Here is a 21,259-nt window from a genome sequence, read left to right as displayed (position 1 = left end):
AGGAAACTGGAGAACTCAGTTTCATTTAAGGAATTTGAAAGTGTTTTCATTTACAGGTAAATGGGATGAAGGCATTCCAAACTGAGGGAGCAAGTTGAGCACAGGGGCAAAATGTTCAGCTGGGGCCAGCATGTAGCAAGCAGAGTGGAATATAGGAATATGAAGCTGAGAGGGCAGCTTGAAATCAACCTGTGAAGAAGGATTTTGAGTGCCTATGAAAAGAGCTTACTCCACTGGCAATGATGCATCCTGAGGAATAACACAATCATAGTTGTTCTTTAGGAAAGATAAAAATGATGGTGAGGGCCCTTTGTAGGGAGGAGAGAATGTAGAGACATTGATAAGTATGGTTAAATTTTTTGTTAAAGCATAGAGGGTTGATACATTTCTAGTCAAGCACATGTTCTTTCTTGGAATTTCAACTGCTAATATAAAAGCAAGTCACCAGTCTCTTTTTTTAATAATTGACTACCTAATCCTACCAGATACAATGAAGCCTCTTCTAACTTTTATGTTTTCTCAATTCAATTAGGACCTAAAGTCTTCATGAGGGGAACCCACTAAAACTTTTATCTCTATTTTTATGACTGCATGAAACCTAAATATTTCCTTGTTTTCTCTACTTACCTCAAGCCATAGGGGGCAGACATAGATCTGAGAGACTAAATTGCTTCCACTTTTTACTTTCTAGAACGTTATAGAGGCCATGTTGTTCCCTACCCAACCTTACATAATGTGGGTTAAGAAAGTCAACTAGTATTTTATGTGTTCAGTTCAGTTCAGTTCAGTCGCTCAGTCGCTCTGACTCTTGGCAACCCCATGAATTGCAGCACACCAGGCCTCCCTGTCCATCACCAACTCCCAGAGTTCACTCAAACTCATTTCCATAGAGTTGGTGATGCCATCCAGCCATCTCATCCTCTGTCGTCCCCTTCTCCTCCTGCCCCTAATTTCTCCCAACATCAGAGTCTTTTCCAATGAGTCAACTCTTCCCATGAGGTGGCCAAAGTATTGGAGTTTCAGCCTCAGCATCAGTCCTTCCAATGAACACCCAGGACTGATCTCATTTAGGATGGACTGGTTGGATCTCCTTGCAGTCCAAGGGACTCGTAAGAGTCTTCTCCAACACCACAGTTCGAAAGCATCAGTTCTTCGGTGCTCAGCTTTCATGATAGTCCAACTCTCATATCCATACATGACCACTGGAAAAACTATAGCCTTGACTAGATGGACCTTTGTTGGCAAAGTAATGTCTCTGCTTTTGAATATGCTATCTAGGTTCGTCATAACTTTCCTTCCAAGGATTAAGCGTCTTTTAATTTCATGGCTGCAATCACCATCTGCAGTGATTTTGGAGCCCAAAAAAATAAAGTCTGACATTGTTTCCACTGTTTCCCCATCTATTTGCCATGAGGTGATGGGACCAGATACCATGATCTTAGTTTTCGGAATGTTGAGCTTTAAGCCAACTTTTCACTCTCCTCTTTCACTTTCACCAAGCGACTTTTTAGTTCCTCTTCACTTTCTGCCATTTTTATGTGTACCAAGCATTTATGTACTTGCTTAACTTTATCACTTAGAGGTGTAAATGGAGCCATTGACATTTGATATGTTATAAAGATTGCATGTCAAATTAGAGACAAAAATTATTCAATAAAATAATGAAATAAGTTGGGGGAGGAGTGAATCTTCACTTATTTCTCATAATACAAATTCAGTAAAAATTCTAGAGCATTTAATGATTTGAATATGAAAAATTAAAAGCCCCATAATAATATGAAACTATAATATGGCCAAAGGATTTTATAATGTTGGACTGGCAAAGACCTTTCAAACTCTCTTTGAAAAGTAACAAATCATAACAGAAAAATGATGAATTTAGTTATGGAAAATAGAAATCTTCTACACCAAAGAACAAACCATAAATCCATATATGAGTTTGAAACACCAGAAACACATACACAACCACGCACATAGCAGAAAATTATTTGCTGCAATTATTATAAGGTTAATATTTTTACATATAAAGAGTTCTTACATGAGTATCTGTAAAGAAGGATATTCAACAAATATGTAACACACTTCTTTCAAGAAAGCATATGTGTTAATCGTACATCTTGAATGACTTCTGCTTCCAGTGTACTAGATTTACAGCAGTGACATTTTCATTCAAGAGATAGTGCTGAGCCCTGAGTCTGAGGCCATGAATCTGTGAGGAATTCGAGGGAACTGCTGAGAATGAGAAATTATGACCTGTAAGTAAAGTTAAATAAAGTTGTTTTGACTCCTGAAGACTTAGGAAACCTACTTAAAATCTTTGAGTTTATTTATATTATCCACACAATGGTGATAATAATACTTAACTACATCACTAGGTTATTAGGAAAATTAATGCACGTTAGTAAACCTTTGAGGTCAAAGGTAAACTTTGCTGCATGGTGAATACAGAAAATGGTTGCTTCTCTGTAACCTTCTGCTTAAATAAATGCGTGATGTTTACATCAAGTATTTACACTAATTCTGAAATCGAATGTTATCAGAGGTACTTTCATTCACTCTTTTATGGAAACGTGTGTGCTAAATTCAAATTTAAATGCATTGGTAACTACCATGAAGTGTGTTAATTAGTCAGTCATGTCTAACTCTGCAACCCCATGGTCTATAGCTCACCAGGCTCCTCAGTCCATAGAATTCTCCAGGCAAGAATACTAGAGTGGGTAGCCATGGCCTTCTCCGGGGGATATTCCTGACCCAGGGATCGAACACGCAACTTCTGCATTGCAGGCAGATTATTTACCATCTGAGCCACCAAGGAAGCCCAGGAGCTATTATACCCTAAAGAAAAACCCATGAATTTTCCCCTCAATGCATTGTGACTTTTTCTTTATGTCATTTAAGCATCTTAGTATCTGTGCGACTCAACTGCTTCATTGTACAGTTTGAAGATGAGCAAACTGAGGTACAAATACCCCAGTAAAATATGAGAAATGTGAATAATCCTTTAAATCACTTCCACAAATTCTGGACAAAGACTCTTATCTTTATAATGGTTTTTAGAAATCATTTAGTTCTGCCTCTCATTTCACAAATGAGGAACGTGAATCCAGAGTGGTTAAGTAACCTGCCCCCAGGGCACAGAGTTGGAAATGGTTCTTGTATCTCATACTTACTCCTTTAACCCCTAGTCCAGTGCTCCTTCCCCTCAAGTACCCAGAACAGACACGTAGCCTTAGCAGATTTATTGTATCTTTTATGTAAAATATACATGTTTTAGATTTGGTAGATACCTTAGATAGAGATCATAGTCTCACCGGCATACGCTGAAGGCTAAGGTGGTAGAGAGAAGGAATTTGATCTTTTTCATCCATCAAATACTGCCGGGAAGCTTTTGACTTTGCGCAAGATGAAATTTGTTTACATTTGGTTGAATATCATCAGCAACTGATATTGTGAACCCTAGATTTAGGGGTTCAAATGCTTACACTACCCTATTCATGTAGAAAAGAATCCAATAATGACTTTCTGGGAAGTTGTGCTAATGCATTTACTCCAGATTAATTTCCAAACTTGCCTCATTCAGAACTTCCTACTAGGCTATAAAGATCTGGGATCAGGTCAAGAACTCTGTTTTTAAAAAGTACCCTGGATGATTCTCAGGATCATCCAAGTGTTTGAACCACTGGAAGAGAGCACAGTTTTCAGAAAACAACCACCTGCTTTCTATTACTTACCTGGAAGCTGTCAGTGGGTGTACAATTTAAATACATAGTGTAAATAATGAATTGCATTTTGCAAGTCATTTTTTTTTTTTTTCTTTTGGTTTTTGTTTTTGTCTTGTAGCCCGTGCTTCTTTGGTTAATTACAGATAGTAAGAGATAACCTTCCCAGTATTTCAGTGAAGAAATCAACATTTTGTCTGATATAAATTTGTAGAATTAGTGTTGTCATATCCTTGCACAGTTGAAATAAAATGGTATTACTGAAAAATTTTTGCAAAAATGCAACATCTTACCAATAACTTAGGGGCTTAAGATAAATATCACCTCAGGATCATATTATCCTTTATGTGCATGCATTTTATGGAGGCAAAAAGTGAAGTAAAGGGGAGGCAACTCCAAGGTCATGAATGCATTTGCACATTTTAAATGTTAAAGGGTATTTTAAAGGTTTATATGCTAATCTATTCTGGTTTCTAGTTTTCTTCTAATCTCCTTCTAAATTTTGGAAGTAATCTTAGTATTCACTTATAGATATCTTGTCCAGTTGTAACTTTTAGGCAGGACAGAGGTAATTTGGATTCCCGAGTGTGAGGTGAGAAGTGATGTTTAGATATAAGTCTAACTAAATTATACTCCACAGCAATGAGCATATGTTAGTGGATCCCACAGTAGCCATCAGGATGCATTTCATCTTCTCTGAATCCATAGCAAGCAAAACCTAATTCTACATGAATGTTGTGTATTTAAGTAAATATATTTTTAAGGCAAAATCTGACTTGTCTTTCAGACCTGAAGATTTATTCTAGTTAATAGTAATTAATTATCTGTTTATAAAATTACTATCTTTGAGCATTAATAAAAACTAGGTATGGTAGAGAAAATAAATATTCAAATAGATAAGCTATTGTGCTGATTCTATATTTCAAGAAATAATGATAGAAAAAAAGCATTTTTTTAAGGGCTTTTTAAAAAAATGGGCACTTTTCCCAGCTTTTCTATTTCCTGTACATAATATGGATGTTTGTTTGTTTTTACAAGTTAACAGGGCCAATGATTTAAATTGTTATTGAAACATGCTTTGAACAATCAAGTGGCTTATGTTGGCATAGATTTGCTTGAAACCACTGGTATTTCTCTAGGGAGAAGTGGGAAATCCTTTACCTATCAGGCAGTGGATTTTTAAATTTTTATATTAAGTATATATATGCATTGATTTGGGTAGTTTCCCCAAATTTCTAACTGTGTAATCATTTTTGAAAATCCACATCTAGGTTTTAAAACCCAAAACAAAAAACCAACTTCTGAAAGCTTTTCCTGAAGCTTTACTTTTTGTTGCAAAGTGTAAAATAACTTTCTGAAGTGCCTTCTTTAAGTCCTGGTGGTGGTACGATCTGTGGTTTGTTTGGGGAGATTTTGTTTTCAGGAAAGAGTGTGTTTTCTTATGAAAGAGACAAGGGAAAGTTTTTACCTGTCTCTCTCCTGTGTTCTTTTTTTCTCTCTCTCTCTTTCTTTCCTTTTCTTTTAAAGATTGGTGATAAGGAATTCTAACTACTTAATGAGATGGGAGAGGCCTCACTCCATTGGAGTGGAGGAGTCCAGGTGGAAGTTGATGGATTGGACAGGTAAAGAGAAGAGTCCCGCCCCCTCATGCCTATAGTTGGGTATATATGAGGGAACCTAAAATTATGTACAGAGAGAGAAAGAGACAGAAGGACTTGAGTTCTGTTATCTTCCTAGTAGATTTCTACTGTAAGGGTCTCAGAGGGGGTGGGGGGGTTGGCAAAATCCTGGAGCCAGAAGAGAGGACAGCGGCATTGATCAATCTTACAGCTAACATGTTGTACCTGGAAAACAATGCCCAGACTCAATTTAGTGAGGTAAGGCTTTTAGATTTTAGCACTCCATTTAGAGATGCTATTTTTATTTCTCTTTTTAAAATAAAAGCTTACATATTTGTGGTTCTTGGTCACCCAATGTAATGTTTTTGCAAACTGTGTATAGGAATCTCTTTTTCTTGGTTAATGTTTTCTGTGGTGACTGTAAGAGTGTTTTTAAAGTAAAAGATGAAACAGTAGGAGAAAAGGGAGAAGAAAAATTTCTGGGGAGATGTTATGTATTTGAAGAAGCTCAATATTCAGGAGTTTAGAAAATCACTCTGTATGAGAACAATCTGAGAGAGCAGATCATATTCTGCCAGACTCACTGAAATGACTCCTCTGTTGGGTTTTCACTTACCAGTAGGACAAATTTGTTGACTGTGTCTCAACTTAGTTAAGTTCTCAGTTTTGTCTCCAGACTTCATCCTAAAAGCAAATTAAGTGTTTTTTTTTTTTTTAAGTAATTAGATGAGATTTTTTTTTTTTTTTTTTAAGCCATCTCCGTTTTGAAGTCTGTCAATCCAGAGATCCACCTAAATCCTGAAGGGACTTCACTCAGGTCCCTATTGTCTGGTGATTTGACTTCAACTTTCACTGTATAATGAGTTATTATGGAGTGATGCATTATTAAATATTTATGTATGCATACATGTAAATGTATATTATAGCACATAGGATTTTATTTAAGGAATTAATGTTTGCTGCCCTGTTCTGTCTTCAACACATTTGTTTCAGGGATTTAAATCTCTGAATAAAAAAAATCCTGAAGAGACTCTAAGGCTTTGAGGAAGTTTCCTAAGGTTGAGGGAGGTCTAACAACAATATTAGTTTACATTCCTCAGAATAGGGCAGCTGTGTTGACACTAATCAGACTGGGGAGGGGGGAGTGCAGTGTGAAGAGAGTGAGTTCAGTGTTTCGGATGAAAATGCTTGCAGGTGAATGCTTCAAAAAGTAGACTGGAGTATTCAAATAGAGCTCCTTAAAAATCAGAACAAAATGCACAGTACTCTGGGCAGAAGGCACAAGGGAAGCCTCCACACCGGCGACAAAGCCGGGCCAGTGCTCTCATATTGACTGTGCTATTGTCTAGACACCTGAACTGTGTAAATATAGCAGGGGAAATATCGAGTTATCTAAAGAAGGAAAAGGAAGTGCCTATTTTCCTTTAAAACATTCAAGTAGGCTTGCTTGTCCTCGGTGGAGAAACTTGAGTTTCTTGTTTTGCTTTAATATTGAAAGTCAGCTTAAAATGTTACTAAGCAATTACAAAAAATGGAAGTAACATTTATGATTATCTTGTTTCTATTTGATCCAATGTTGTCCTGTTTTGATCATGAAAAAAAAAAGGAAAAGATCTGTCAGTCATATCATATCTGACTTTGTGTTCGTGAAAAATTTGGCTCGCATTTATAATCAGGTTAGGATTCCTGTGTGTGTAAATAAAAAGGTTAGAAACAAAAGTTGACTTTGAAGTATCTCTAAGAAAAGTATAAAGCTGATGTAAAGTAGAAAGAACTGATTATTCCTCAAAAAAGAAAAAAGAAACTGCATAAATACTGTGATGAGAAGCTATTTGTACGAATGACTGCCTTTTATGGAGGTAAAGGAGTCATGCTGTATGTAATAGTATGGCGTCCTCACGGTGAAAGAAAATACCTTTACACGAGTCTGCATTTTTCAAAACTTTAGGGGATGTGTGGTCAGATGCTGAAGAGACAGCAACTGTCTGTTTTCTTTTGAAATGCTAACATACACAGAAGTTACTGATGAAAAAAATATGGCGGCATTTCTCTACTGTCCTGTGTCTTTTCCTGTATTTTGTCATGATTTTTATATCCTTCCGCTAGTGTGTATAATATGTTATCTCCATGGCTTCATTTCTGTTCTATTGCTTAAGAACAGCTTTCTTTTCTGCATAGGGTTGAATAACTAGCCCTTTGTAGAAATGCAGTTCTACAAGGAGGTATACGAAATGCCTGGGACCACATGGCCCTGAGAATGTAGAAATTTCTTTCCAAATTTATAACGTCTTAGTATTCACCTTCTGATAACACTCATGAATAACCGTCAATACAGAATCAGCCATTTATGATTATCTTATAAGAATTGTTTTTAAATTGTTAGATTAAGACTACAAAGGCATGCCACGTCCCGTGAGAGTGAAAATTATTTGAAAATCTCAACCCTTTCTCTGACTTCAAATAATGTTTCCATTTAACTTGCCAGCAACTTCCTTGGATTGGTAACTCAAAAACAATATAAGCAAGCTGTTCCTCCTCTTTCCCCTAACTTTCCAGTTCTTTGCCCTCAAGCAGAGAGGAATTTGGGGAAGCTGTTATTGAACAGGAAAGGGTCCGGAAGGGAGGGGAAAGCAAGTTGGATATAACAGGCTTGGCTTAAGGTTCCACCCTTGGGTTACAATGAAGAGGCCTCGAGCAAGTACCTTTCCAGTGCGCCAGGGTGGAATGACACAGCCTCCAGAACTGGTCTAAAGCTTAGAGAGAGAGGCGCCAAAGAAAGGAAATTCTTCACAGATTAAGTTGGAGTTCCATTTTCTTACCAAAAAACCTGGGTCCAGTGTGTGTATGTGTGTGAGAGACAGAGAGACACCGAGAGAGACTTTGAAAACTTTCAAACTCCTCCTTAGAAGGACAGTATTTTATTTAAAAATCCCTATCTGGGCTTGTGTATGAAGATGAAAAAGGACTGGTGAATGGGTTACAACATTCAAGACTTCAAGGCTCATATATTGAATCACCTCATTTTACAAATCGAGGTTAATGACTTCTCTTTCTGAGAGAGCTATAGCTGTAAAAATGAGTCCCTTTTACTTAACCTTTTTCTCTTTGATACCAAAAAGGAGAGAGTATACTCTAAAAAAGGGCTATTCTGAGTCATGGCAACTGCTCCAAAAAGTTTCCAGAAAGAACTGGTATGCAAATCTAGTTGAGAGTAGGAAGAAAAGTGCTGAAGCAGCAGTATGAGCCTCCAATGACCTGAATAAGTTCAGGTCATTGCCAATTAATAGACCTCTGGGTGCATATTGGCAAGGAAAATAGTCTTTCCTGTCCCAATACCACTTCCAAAGACTGAATCAGATTTTTCCCTGTGGGAGTGGTTTTTATCTTTGAAGTGAATACATGAATTCTTTTAAAATTTCCAATGTTGTACCTCTGCGATTTTTAGCACCATAGGTAAAATCACAGCGGTAAGAAACAGAAGCTGCAGACTTAATTCAGGTGTCAGGCTGGTTGCCGTTCCTCACTCCATGCTGTGGTCTTAGATTGCACTACTTGTTTTACAATTGGTTTCCCTCAAGCCCAGAAGGGACTGGGAGAAAGAGATCACAGATGGTAGATCATATTTTCCTATAAATCACTTATCCTTTACCTTGATAAGGTAAAAGCATGTTTGGTTTGTTTTGTTTTCTAGAAGAGCAATGATCCTCAACTGGGGGTGTGGAGAGACAGTAGGTAATATCAATGAATGGATGTTTAACTAAAACAATCAAAAAAATATTGGTTGCTCTTTCATCATACAATACATATTTTCTGAATACAAAGTTTGCTGAAATTTTTTTAGACAATAAGCACATACAGAATTTAGATTCTATATTCTTCATGTTAAGGGAGTATGTATTTGAGGTCATGAGACTTTATCAAGGAAGGATACAGGTCAGACAGTTGAGAATTCTGTTACCACAAATGTACCCAACCTTTCTTTGAGGGGCACATAATTGTGTTGGTAAGGATCTGTGCTGGTGAGTTAGAGGCGGATGGGTAAAAATGTTCCCTTTAGAGTAATAGTGAGAAATTAAACTTTTCGCATATTGAGTTTTAAACATTACTACTTTAAACATTACTTGTTTTATATTAGTAAGTAAGGAAGAGACCCAAAAGACACATCAGTGAAAAATAACCTGTTTGTTTCCATAAAAGTCTTACTGTTTTGAAAATGGAAGTTTTTCCAAATCTCAATGAACTCAGAATTGTCTTTTGAATATATGATGAGCAAAAAATCAGATGGCTGGTACAGTCTTATTGTCCAGGGCCAATTTAGGGAAGGAGTTGCCTGTGAAGGACATCCAGTAGGGTAGCAGATTTTGGTTCTGGAAGAGAATGGATTGAAAGGTCAAGGTGAAACAGTTGATCTAAGAGTTAAGCTATAATTCTTATTCCAGATCTTCTCTTCAGGACACAGTTTGGAGGCACAAGAAAATAGGGACCTGTGGCTTATTGAGCTGTTATCTCTATCAACATTTTATAATTTTCACTTACGCTTTTTAATAAAGTTGAAATGTGTCAATATTCATGAGGAGTGGTATTGAGGAGGAGAAACTGAAGTTATAAAAGGGACTACTGACTTACTCTGTGTAAATAAATATTTACTGAGCATCAGTTACATATAAGATGGTACATAGGATGTAAAAATGAATATGAAACAGTTCCTACACCAATAAGTAACAGTTTATAGGGAGAATGAAAATATACAGTTATAATTAATATAGGAGAGACCTTGAGTGTCATATGTGAAGTGTGAGCAAGATAATATAAAGTATCAAAGAGAAAGAGAGTACCCTGAAGCAAGAGGACCTTGCAAGTCTATGTATATGTGTGTGTGATGTGGATTCACTTGGAAGGATGAGTAGAGAACTTTCTAAAGTTTTAGAAATAAAAGAGGGAAGGATGATTTCAGGTGCAGAAACAAGCATCAGCAGAGACACAGAAGCAGGTGCATACTGGGGTCCTCAAATGTCAGATAGTTTTGATGGAACTGAAAGTATGAAATAATTAGAAAATAAAGATAGAAATATAAGATAGAGTGGCTCATGGAGTGTCCTAACACATTTAATATAGTGGCTATGATAAGCCGTGGAAGAATTTTAAACAGAGGAATGGTGTAATTAGGGCTGTGTTAGAGTGCTCTTGGGGGGATATAGGGCTTTGTTGAAGGCTGCCTAGAAGTATAAAAATGCATTTCTCTGAATTGCACATAGGGTGCTTGACTTTCAAGGATATCCACTGCCTCTCTGGAACATTCGGAAGAGTAGAAATGGATTGTTTCTAAAGTCTCATGCAACTTGTGTTTCTCTACACATAGCTCTCTTTCATAGCTACGGTTCCTGCCATAGATAAGTTGGGAACTAGTGGTCTTGGTATGTCCCTATTTACTCCTGCTATTAAAATGTACTTATCAATAGCACCCCTTTTACTTTCCAAAAGTGTTCCTCTTGGAGGATAAAGTATATGGTCATCCTATAAAATAAGACCCACTGTTTGTTTTGTTGGGTTTCCCTTGTGGCTCAGCTGGTAAAGAATCCACCTCCAATGCAGGAGACCTGGGTTTGATTCCTGGGTTGGGAAGACCCCCTGGAGAAGGGAAAGGCTATCCACTCCAATATTCTGGCCTAGAGAATTCCATGGACATATACTCCATGGGGTCACAAAGAGTTGGACATGACTGAGCGACTTTCACACACACACCATTTATTCTATTATTCCCCCCTCCCTACCCCCTGCCCCCCCCCAAAAAAAAAAGTGGTATATATTTGTCTATAAACTAAATACAGTAGCTTTGATATCCCAGCCACAGATCAATTAAATTGTTTCCCTTAGGAAAAGAAGCATTTTCTTACAACCCAACTTACTGAGAACTAGTTAAGTATAGTCCTGGTGCTTGTGCTAGGGCACCAAAAGGAGAGCAGTTATAGCCCCTGGCTTATGAGAAGTCACAATCCTAGTTTGTACATAAAGTATTCATTCATAAGTGACTCTGGTTTAAAACAGAAATGTTGTAAGAGACACCAAGGTTTCTCAAAGACAGTGAAGTGGGTCAATCTGTTCTTGATAAGGGTAATATTTCACATAGTTTGAGAACTAGAATTTAGCCACAGCGGGAAGAGGGAAGGTCATTCTAGGTAGAAGGTATAAGATTAATAAAAGTACAAAGAACAACTGCATAGGACCAAATGAAAGAGCATGCTATATTGACTTGAAAAGAGAATGTTGATTTAAACTGACCTGTGTTTAATCTGTATGTCAAAATGGAACACTTGTATAAGAAATAGCAAAAAAAAAAAAAAAAGGATGACAAGGGCTTTTATCTCACTAAGAGCTAGAACCCATGCATATTCGGAAAGCATGGGCCATGTTCAGAATTTGAGATCCAAACTTTGTCTACATGCTCTAGGAGTGACAGGTATCATCCTGCAAGGAGGAAGAAAAATTAGTCCAAATGATTGCTTGATTTGGGTGAAGTTGTTTCCTGTTCCCATTCCTTAGACCTCTGTAGAGATAGATAAGGTTTCTAACCCTTATAGGGAGTTGGTAATTGCATTCTTAAATTAATCAAAACTAGGAACAAACTCTAGACTGATTTTCTATGTTAATTAGGGTCAACTTTATTTATTAAGTAGTCATTTTAGAATGAGAAAAATCTCCTCTCTGGTCATTGCTTTAAAAGCAAATAGAGATCATGGAGCTAAATGTGACACAATATCCCAAGTATGACTTTTGTTCAAGGTGAGAATCCCAATTGGGAAATAATAGAGCAGAAGCAAATACGAATATATCTTTTAAGAAACAAACAACACCCTAATTTAATCAAAAACAATTACAATAATAAAATCAAGCTCTTGGAATTACAAACTTAAAAAATTTGAAATAAAATTTTCAAATTTCACTTTGGACAAGGATATACATTTTTACTTAAGATCTGAACAGAAATATTGGGGCAAATGTCTTTCTTTCTGTTGATATCATCTCCTTCCACAATCTCCTGCATCATTTCCATCTCACTCAAGATGAAAACCTAGGCAGTTAAAGAGACGATGGTGGGGTAGGCAAGGGCAGGTACTTGGGGAGAAAACTCAGTGACTTGATTAAAGGGCAAAGAGAGTCGCTAAGAGGGTGACTGAGGCTCTATGATAAATGGGGGGATGGCCAAGCTTGTATCTCATTCCTTTCTTGTCCTTACAGACCTAATCCTCTACTGATGTAAAGTGAATTTTGAAAATATTTGATGTTGAAATGTGGTTTGTTCTGCCTTTACCTCTGCAAACATTAGGGGAAACGGTGAAGTTCCACATACGACCATGTTGCTATACAACCTCCTTTGCAGAAAACAGTAGTTATCTGAAGTGTCCATAAAAATCTTTTCAGAAACAGTACTTTAAATTTCCCCATATTTGATTTTTTTTTAAATTTGGTCTGATATGTAGCACCCCTATCCTATACTCAAAGCATTCCTTTCCATTTTCTGCCTCGCCCCAAAAACCTAGCTCTTAATTCCAAATTTATTTCGCGTTTGAAATAATGACTAACTTTATGCAGTTTCAGTCTCTTTTCAAAGACAAAGGAAAACTGAGCTGTTCTGTAAATTTTCAGATACCTTTCCCAGATAATATTTACCTGTCAATTTAAAATTCAGTTACTGGTGTTAGGATAAAGCACATGGTGCTTCTAGGTAATGGAATAACTGGCAACAATAAAACATTTTTGGAATGTCAGTGGATATGTGTAAAGTGTAAACTGATATGCAAAAATGGTGATATGAATTGCATCTTGTCCGTGTTTCTTATATGGGACCAAAAAAAAAATTTTTTTTTTTTCTTATAAAAGCTGAAAGAGGGAATTTTGAGTCAAGCTGTGCTGTTTTGCCAGAGGCGGAAATTTATGAAACACTCTCATCAGCATTTCTGGAAACACTACAAAAGAAATAGTTCTACTTTCTTATTGCTGCTAAAGCCACTAATAGGTGCAGTTTAGTATAATACCCCTATGAGCATTACCACCCCCAAAGCAAGCTTGCCTTGGAAAGAACTCTGTACAGGCATTTTCTTTTTCCTTTTAAGCTTGCGCAAAACACCCAAAGGGGCCATTTCCAATCCAGGCAGTGATCTTTCTCAAGTTCATTCTTTCTCAGATCACAGAGACAATGAGGAATATGCCCTGTTTACTCAAATCAGTCTGGATTAGTGTCACTTTATTGATGGAGTTAGAATTAAAAGGAAAACCATTACCCTCTCAAAAGGCAACATCAGATGTTTTGGGAATGGCTTGATTACTTTTAAATAGACCATGTGAGATTCTGTCACCAGGCTAAAGTTGAGGACTCCACAAGATCTACACAGAGAGAAATGGTCACACTGGATAAAGTACAAAGCCTGTAATAAGCCTTAGGCTTGGAAAATTATTTCAGTGGATAATCCCAAAGCGCTTGGAAGCCTGAAAATCAGAATACTGGAATTCAGAGAAGTTACTTTTGCTGCCTTCTTTCTATATTCCAACTCCACCTTCCATATATTTATCTTCAGGTCAGATCCTTTCCAGGTTTTAAAACCTTGCTGGGGGTACTGCTTCATCCTTAAAAATATCTCAGGTTTCATTGGCTGCCCTCCCAGAATCACCTAGACTTCCTCTGAACTCTTTGTGCTTCTCTGTTCCACCCTGATTGCTTCCCCAAGTCTATAGACTGGAAACTCTTAGAGGGTAAAGGGTGTGTGGTATTTATCTCTACATCCTCCCTGCGGTCACCAAATAATGTTTCTGAATGCATTGGAGGCATGTATCTGTTGCCACTGCTCGGAGGGTTCTCTTCAGATAAAAATATGGAATATTATAAATACTTACAGAAATGGCTGTTTATAACTGTGCAGAGAGCAAGGCAACTAACCGCACACATTGTACAAGCCTGGCCTCCACCTGAAGGTTCTGAATCATATGGCTTTCTCTAACATCTTGCAAGTCTTTTTTTTTTTTTTAATGAGTCCAGCTATTTATTTCCTTATACTTCAAGTGGCAAAGGTTTTGAAAGAAAGAGAAGTTTCCTTAGTAAGGAATGGCTTGCTCTCTAACAGAAGTAAACAGTGTAAGATGTACTGCTTTCACTTAATTGATTACCTGGAGGACAGAGAATGTGTTTGAGTTTTCTACAAAACAGAACATATTAGATCTTTATCTTGCTTTGCAGTCACTTTGTAAATGTGTTTACTTGCTTCCACACTGTTCTCTTCATTCATTTTGTCCCCTGATGTCTCTCGATCATCACCAAGGATGTGGGTGGTTTGCTCTGGATGAATAAACTTGATGATTCGCAAACACGTTCACATTTTGTTTTCTATGGTGTCATTACTAAAGGATGCTTGAGAAAACTTTAAGTCATTTTGTTCTTAAATGTGGTGCCTCAGTTTTTTGTTGTTGTTGTTCAAATAAGACATTAATGAACTGTTGTAATTATTAAACTGATTGATTGATTGTTACTTTCATAGGGGAGTAAATAGAATGAAATGAATAGATTCGTGTCTTTTCAAAGTAAGGCATGACTTTGGCATAGCTGGAAACCTTGGTTTTATTTTGCAGTTAAAAGTGAATCTAAAAGAAACACTTCCACCTTATGTAAGTCACCATATCTAATTACAAAGCATAGTAAATCACTGAAAACTTTAATTATCTCAAATGTAATGAAAATGTAGCAATCAGCAAAGAACTTGACAAGCAAAAGCAAATTAGAACTTGGAAACAGTGTTTCTGATTGAACATATATAAAATAGTAAAATGGAGGGGTATGGTCCTTATTTAATGCTTTAGTTTTCCAATTGAAGCTAGAGGCTAATGTTTCAACCTGGGGGGTGTGTGTGTGTGTGTGTGATGGGGGGTGTTAAAAGTCTGGAAAATGAAGTCATGAATTTAGACTGTTTGCAAGAAATGGTTTATAAGTCTGATAAACTACTATCTCAGTTCCTCAAAACACCCAACACATTTGTAAGCCTTTAATTATGGCATTATTCTAAACTGAATTCTAGCTAACTGGGCAGAAAGTCATGGAAATTAGAGATGGAAGGACCAATTCTGTGGCCTCTCTACCAGAAACTAACATCTTACTTGAAGCTTGTGTCTGGGTGGTTTCTCTATCCATAGGAAGTAAATCATTATATGACCACAAAGATTTAGATTCTTACTGCTGACCTAGATGCTTGAGAAATAATATCTAGACCATCAGGTAAAAATTACCACCTTGGCACAAAAATGTGTATGCGTTTGTTTCAAGGAAGTAGAAGTCATTAATAAACTTCCCAGATAGGTGTGAGCTACCAAGTATTACTCATGGCCTTGTGAGTGACAGGACTGGCTATTCTGCTACTAGTTCCCATAAAAGCTAAAGTTAAAAGCACAATTCCCACCTAGCAGAACAAATCAAAACACAAATTTAAGGTCATTGAGATTATTTGGAGATTCACTGTAACATTTAAGGGCAATGGTATGTAAAGAGGTGACTGATTTGGAGCCATTTACTTTAACACAAGAAAGCAATCCTTAATTGGGTTACAACTGGGTTAGAATAGAATATACTTTCTGAAGGTGATTTTCATTTTGAAAATTTTTGCATTTCTTAAATATTTCTTGTGCATCTACTATGTCTCAGCCATGGTTCCAGATGAGACTCCGCACTCAACAAACCAGGTATTATCTCTTATAAGTTATTCTCTAGCAGAGTAAACCAGCATTAAAAGTATTATGTAGTAATTAATTTCAATTATAATTATATGATGTAAAGGGGAAAGTTACTGTGCCATGACAATGTGAAACAAAGAATACTTACCTGAGCACTCCAGAGAGGCTTCAACTTGGACATGACGTTGAAGCTGAAAGACCAGTTGTGAAGCAGCCTGCAGGTACAAAAGGCTTGAAGACTGAAGGAGTTTGCTTTTGAAAAACTGAAGGAATGCCATTCTTTAGTGACCAAAAAGGAGGGTCTCAGATAGTGTGGTGTAAGGCACTTAGAGATTGGAGGCCTTGGGCTCTAGATTAGAAACCTTTTCAAGATGTTCAAGCATGAGAGTGACATGGTCAGATCTTCAGGGAATTTCCAGACATAGTACCAAGGTGCTGGGTCTCCAAATGAATAGTTAAGGCTTTATATCCTGTTTTTAATGAATGGAAAGCATTTTCTTTAGATATGAAATAAGTATGCTTTCGTTGAATGTAACTCTTAGATAAAGATTTCAAGCAGAAATCTGAGTGACTCCAAGTGAAGGATACTTAAGACAGTGGGTAAATCTCAAGCCAGATGTTCTGGTTTCAAATCTGAGTTCTGTCACTTACTACCGTGAGCACTTACTCTTGTGGAGCTTCAGTTTCCTCATCTATAAAATATGCATGAAACATGAGATAATAATTCCACTAGCTCCTGATAATTAAATGAGTAAATATATGCAAAGCACTTAAACACTATAAGGAACAGAGTAAGACTCAGAAAGAATTTAGTACTAGTAGTAGTAGTAGTCAATAGTAATATAATACCTAAGATTCTTTTCACAGAGGATTAAAGTCAGGATACCATACAGGGTTCAGATCATTTTAATCTTGATGGATACCATTATTTTATCGAAATCAGTTTCATATCATGGTGAGCAAAACTATCACCTGTGATAAAACGTTAATCACATTTAATCACCTGTTTTTAAGTCATAGTTTCTGAAATAGTTTAGACACATTGCCAAAGTTATTTTTAAATATTTTTAACTCACTTTGCTAAGTTGCTTCAATCGTGTCTGACTCTGTGTGACTCCAAAGACAGCAGCCCACCAGGCTCCCCCATCCCTGGGATTCTCTAGGCAAGAATACTGGAGTGGGTTGCCATTTTCTTCTCCAATGCATGAAAGTGAAGAGTCAAAGTGAAGTCACTCAGTCATGTCCAACTCTTAGTGACCTCATGGACTGAAGCCTACCAGGCTCCTCCGTCCATGGGATTTTCCAGGCAAGAGTACTGGAGAGGGGTGCCATTGCCTTCTCCATAAACTCACTTTAAAAACCAGCAAAACATTATTGATGAGCTTCTAAAGTTACCATGATATGTTTTCCCTGTAGATGGTATAACCTTCACTAAAGATCTCCATTACTATATACTTTCTTTTCTTAGCATTACCATGTCTACTTAAAAAATATTGACATATGGATTGTTATAGATTGAAAATTTCCTCAAACGCATTTTTGATCTGACTTTAATTAATAACGCCTGGTTCACTTTAAAGAAACTAAAACTCTGTATACTTTGCCATATTATCTGGATCGAGAATTATTGAATATTAAAGTTATACCTTTCTGCTAAGCCCAATGCTTCTTTGGCATGTAATGGTGATGTCAGTTTCTTTTAGAATTGAGGATGCTCATGATAATAGTTTTATTTATTTGTCATTATTACTAAAAGGGAGTACTTAATGAAATCATAGAATTTAAAGTTTATTTTTCCTTAACTGAGCTCTACACAGTGTAATTTAGCTGTATTTAGATTGAATTTTAGCTTCACTATATTTCACACTTCCTGGCTTTTCAAGTACTATGGCTAATATTTGTTGACACTGTTGTCTACTGGATTAGCCAACTTTATATTTTTTTGTCTCACCTGCCCTTGTCAGTCTTGGCTGGAGCTTTTAGGGAGCTCTCTCTTAAGTTATGGAATCTGAGTTATGGACCTCAAAGGAATCTTGACACTTTATATTAGAAAATAAAACATTCTGATAAACTCTTTGCAGTCTGTCTTTCTAGGTTTATATGTTTAAAACCTTTATTTTTACATTTTGTTTGTTATAAGGTATGAGTATATTTTACCTCTAAACACTTATTTTCTAGGATCATTTGGAAGACAAAAGAAATAAAATATATTTTCTACTTAACAAAACCTAGTTTTGAGAAAAATGTGACGCTCAGTACATTCTTAAGGTGGAAAGACGGTGCCTTAATTTGACATTAAAATACAAATATCTTCTTGACAATTGGAGCACTTTCAATCAATTGTGTTTAATTCTAGCATGAAACAAAGCATCATTCTTTGAGGTGAGGCAGGTGGTAGAAAACAAAAAAATGACAAGTATTTCTCCCTCAGGCAGTGCTTGTTGAAAAGTCACTATCTTGCCAATATTTGGGGATAAAAATGTAGTACTGTCTGCTACAGCATAATCGAATGAATGCTTTGCAAAGCCAGGGTCATAAAGAAAACTGTTTTCTTTTCCCAGGAGGGTTTTTAGAATGTTCAAAAAGCACCTCCATGAAGCCTGAGGTGAAAGGTTATATTAGCTGAAGAAGCTATATATGCTGCCTGAAACAATTTGGATTTGTAGGCTTGCTCTGGCAAATCTATATAAAGAAAGAAGAAAAACACAAAAACCAGTCATCTCCTTTTTCGAAAGCAATCTTTTGGCATTACATTTAAATAGTATTGTAGATGAGAATAGTCAGCCCTAGAAGAATGTTAGAATGGTTCACCAGTATGTCTCATCATCAGATTCAGTCTCCTCAATTTTATATAGATTTTACTTTATAGGAAACTACTGTCCAGGTTGGTTTAAGCACCTTATAAAAGTGTTAATTACTCAGTAGTATCTGACTTTTTGTGACCCCACGGATTGTAGCCTGCCAGGCTTCTCTGTCCATGGAATTTTCCAGGCAAGAATACTATAGTGGGTAGCCATTCCTTTCTCCAGGGAATCTTCCTGACGTGGGGATCGAACCCAGGTCTCCCTTATTGCAGACAGATTCTTCACTGTCTGAGCCACCACCTTGCCCAGGGGTAAATGACACATTAGTGGCAGTTGTGACTTTGACCCCATGTCTCAGTTCAGAGTTGTTCTGCACTACTAGAATCCATTTAGGAGTAAAAGGAGTGCAGAAGAATGTTCAGGTCCCTGGTCATCTCTAACAGTCAGGAATTATAATTTCTTTCAAATGAAATTTAGTCAACTTATTGTTTCCTGTGACAAAGGTCCATTTGAATTGAAGCAAATAAGTTGACTATATGTTGCCAAAGTTACCTCTCCTATGCCTGACATGGCACTTATTCCCATTTTTTTATTAATCTCTTGCCATTTAGTATGGACTGTTGTTGTCATCTTGCCATAAAGTAGCTATTACAGATAGTAATACCTATGAAAAGCAGGACAGAGAACTTATAAAATTTCTCTTACACAGATAAATTGAAGGAGAGAGATTTTTAGAAATGGAATATGATGCACCAGTCATGTGACTTGATTAGACTTCTTTTTGATATTTAATTATTTTATAGTAATTATAAAGTCAACTTTAAGTAAGTATAAACCCAAGCATTCAATATTAAATTTTGTTTACAGTGATATATACTGATATACATTATTACTGAGCTGATGAGAAGAAATTTCAGGCTCATAATATATTTAGAATGTAAGCTCATCAAACAATGTAATCCAGGAAAGAAAAATGAAGTGAAACTAAAGGGATTGCCTTTATAGAACACTTTTAAAATGATGAAAAGTCAGGAGAAATATCTCATCTTTATTGTTATTTTAATTCTAATCATCCAAACTGAAGAAATAAATCAGAGTCCGTAGATGACTATGAGAATCCAAAATAACTTATGGAAGAGATTAAAAAAAAAATGAGGAAACACTCTTTCCGTATTTGGTAATGGCAGCTTTACTTGCTCTTTCCTACTGGTGAGAGCAGGCAGTTTGAGATTCAGCCTCTGGGTGTTCCTACACTTGCCATACCAGCTTCATGTTCTAGAACACCTCCACGGTGTTCTGTGATTAACCAGACTATTGAGCTTTCTGTCACCAGAGTGTGTTTTATCCTCTCTGAGGGCAGATCAGCTAATTTGTGATGAAACTGAATACACTGAAGCTACAGATGCTGGTAATTTTCTACGGTCCACGCAGTATCTTCACTTTCAAAGTTATTTTTATAGGAATTAAAGCATCTCTTTGAGTTTTTAAAAAATATCCACTGTTTTACTTTACCAGGTTTATAATAGATACCAAATTATGTACATTTTCATCTTTTATATTTTTTGGAAAGAAGATCATATCCTGTTTCAGACATGGGCTTCCCTGGTGACTCAGAGATAAGGAATTCACCTGCCAGTGATGGAGACTCAAGAGATGTGGGTTCGATCCCTGGATAGGAAAGATCCCCTGGAAGAGGAAATGGTAACCCACTCCAGTATTCTTGCCCAGAAAATCCCATGGACAAGGGAGTCTGGAGGGCTAGAGTCCGTGGGATCAGACACAACTGAGTGACAAAAATTTTGTGGAAAGAAGTTTGTCTCTTCTTCCAGACATGATACAGTAGATACATAACATTGTTCATTCATTCACTGAGTGTCTATTAAGTATGTTAAGGTTATTCCCACATCAATATACCTTGTGGTTAGAAAGGGACAATCTACTTCCTAGTACATTCCAAATGTACTAACTTTGTTACATAAGAAACACATGGGACGAGGGGAGCCCACAGAGTTCTTTCAGGGCACATTTTGTTATTCATATGAGTGTTTGAGACTACTTTACCTGGCATCATAAATTGGCATCTCAGTAGCATCCCAGCATAACACAAATCTCTCCCGTCTGTGTTTATGAAATTACAGACGATAAACAAAGGGTCCAGGTACTGCTTCCTTCACCCTGCCAGCTTCACTTGGTGGAAAATATGAAATAAATATTATTCACATTGACCTGGCAGAGTAGCTTCATAGACTCCAAAATGTGTAGTCATGAAAGGGCCCTGTGCTTTGTTTAATACTCTGCTGTCATGATTTTGAAACTCTTTATAATTTATGAACAATAGGCCCTGAGTATTCATTTTGCAATGGGCTGTGTGAATTTCTGCTGGTTCTGCCTACCTAACACTTGTTCG

General features: G+C 36.8%; 1 protein-coding gene across 11 annotated transcripts in view; it reads left to right on the top strand.

Annotated features, from left to right (window-relative positions):
- The window catches only part of TP63 (tumor protein p63), a 301,408-nt gene that overhangs the window by 184,942 nt on the left and 95,207 nt on the right, over positions 1-21,259 (top strand). For 5 of the 11 annotated variants that reach the window (XM_024992035.2, XM_024992013.2, XM_024992033.2 and 2 more), the window contains exon 1: positions 5,372-5,596. The exons of the other annotated variants lie outside the window; for them this stretch is intronic. In XM_024992035.2, coding sequence (XP_024847803.1) covers positions 5,387-5,596 — 210 coding nt within the window. In that variant the 5' untranslated portion in view covers positions 5,372-5,386. Of the gene's footprint in view, positions 1-5,371; positions 5,597-21,259 lie in introns of those variants that run through there. 11 annotated transcript variants of the gene reach the window in all.

The sequence above is a fragment of the Bos taurus genome, chromosome 1, assembly GCF_002263795.3.
Source record: "Bos taurus isolate L1 Dominette 01449 registration number 42190680 breed Hereford chromosome 1, ARS-UCD2.0, whole genome shotgun sequence".
Lineage (NCBI taxonomy): Eukaryota > Metazoa > Chordata > Mammalia > Artiodactyla > Bovidae > Bos > Bos taurus.
Note: the sequence above shows the minus strand (reverse complement) of the source record. Positions and strands in the feature narration are given on the sequence as shown.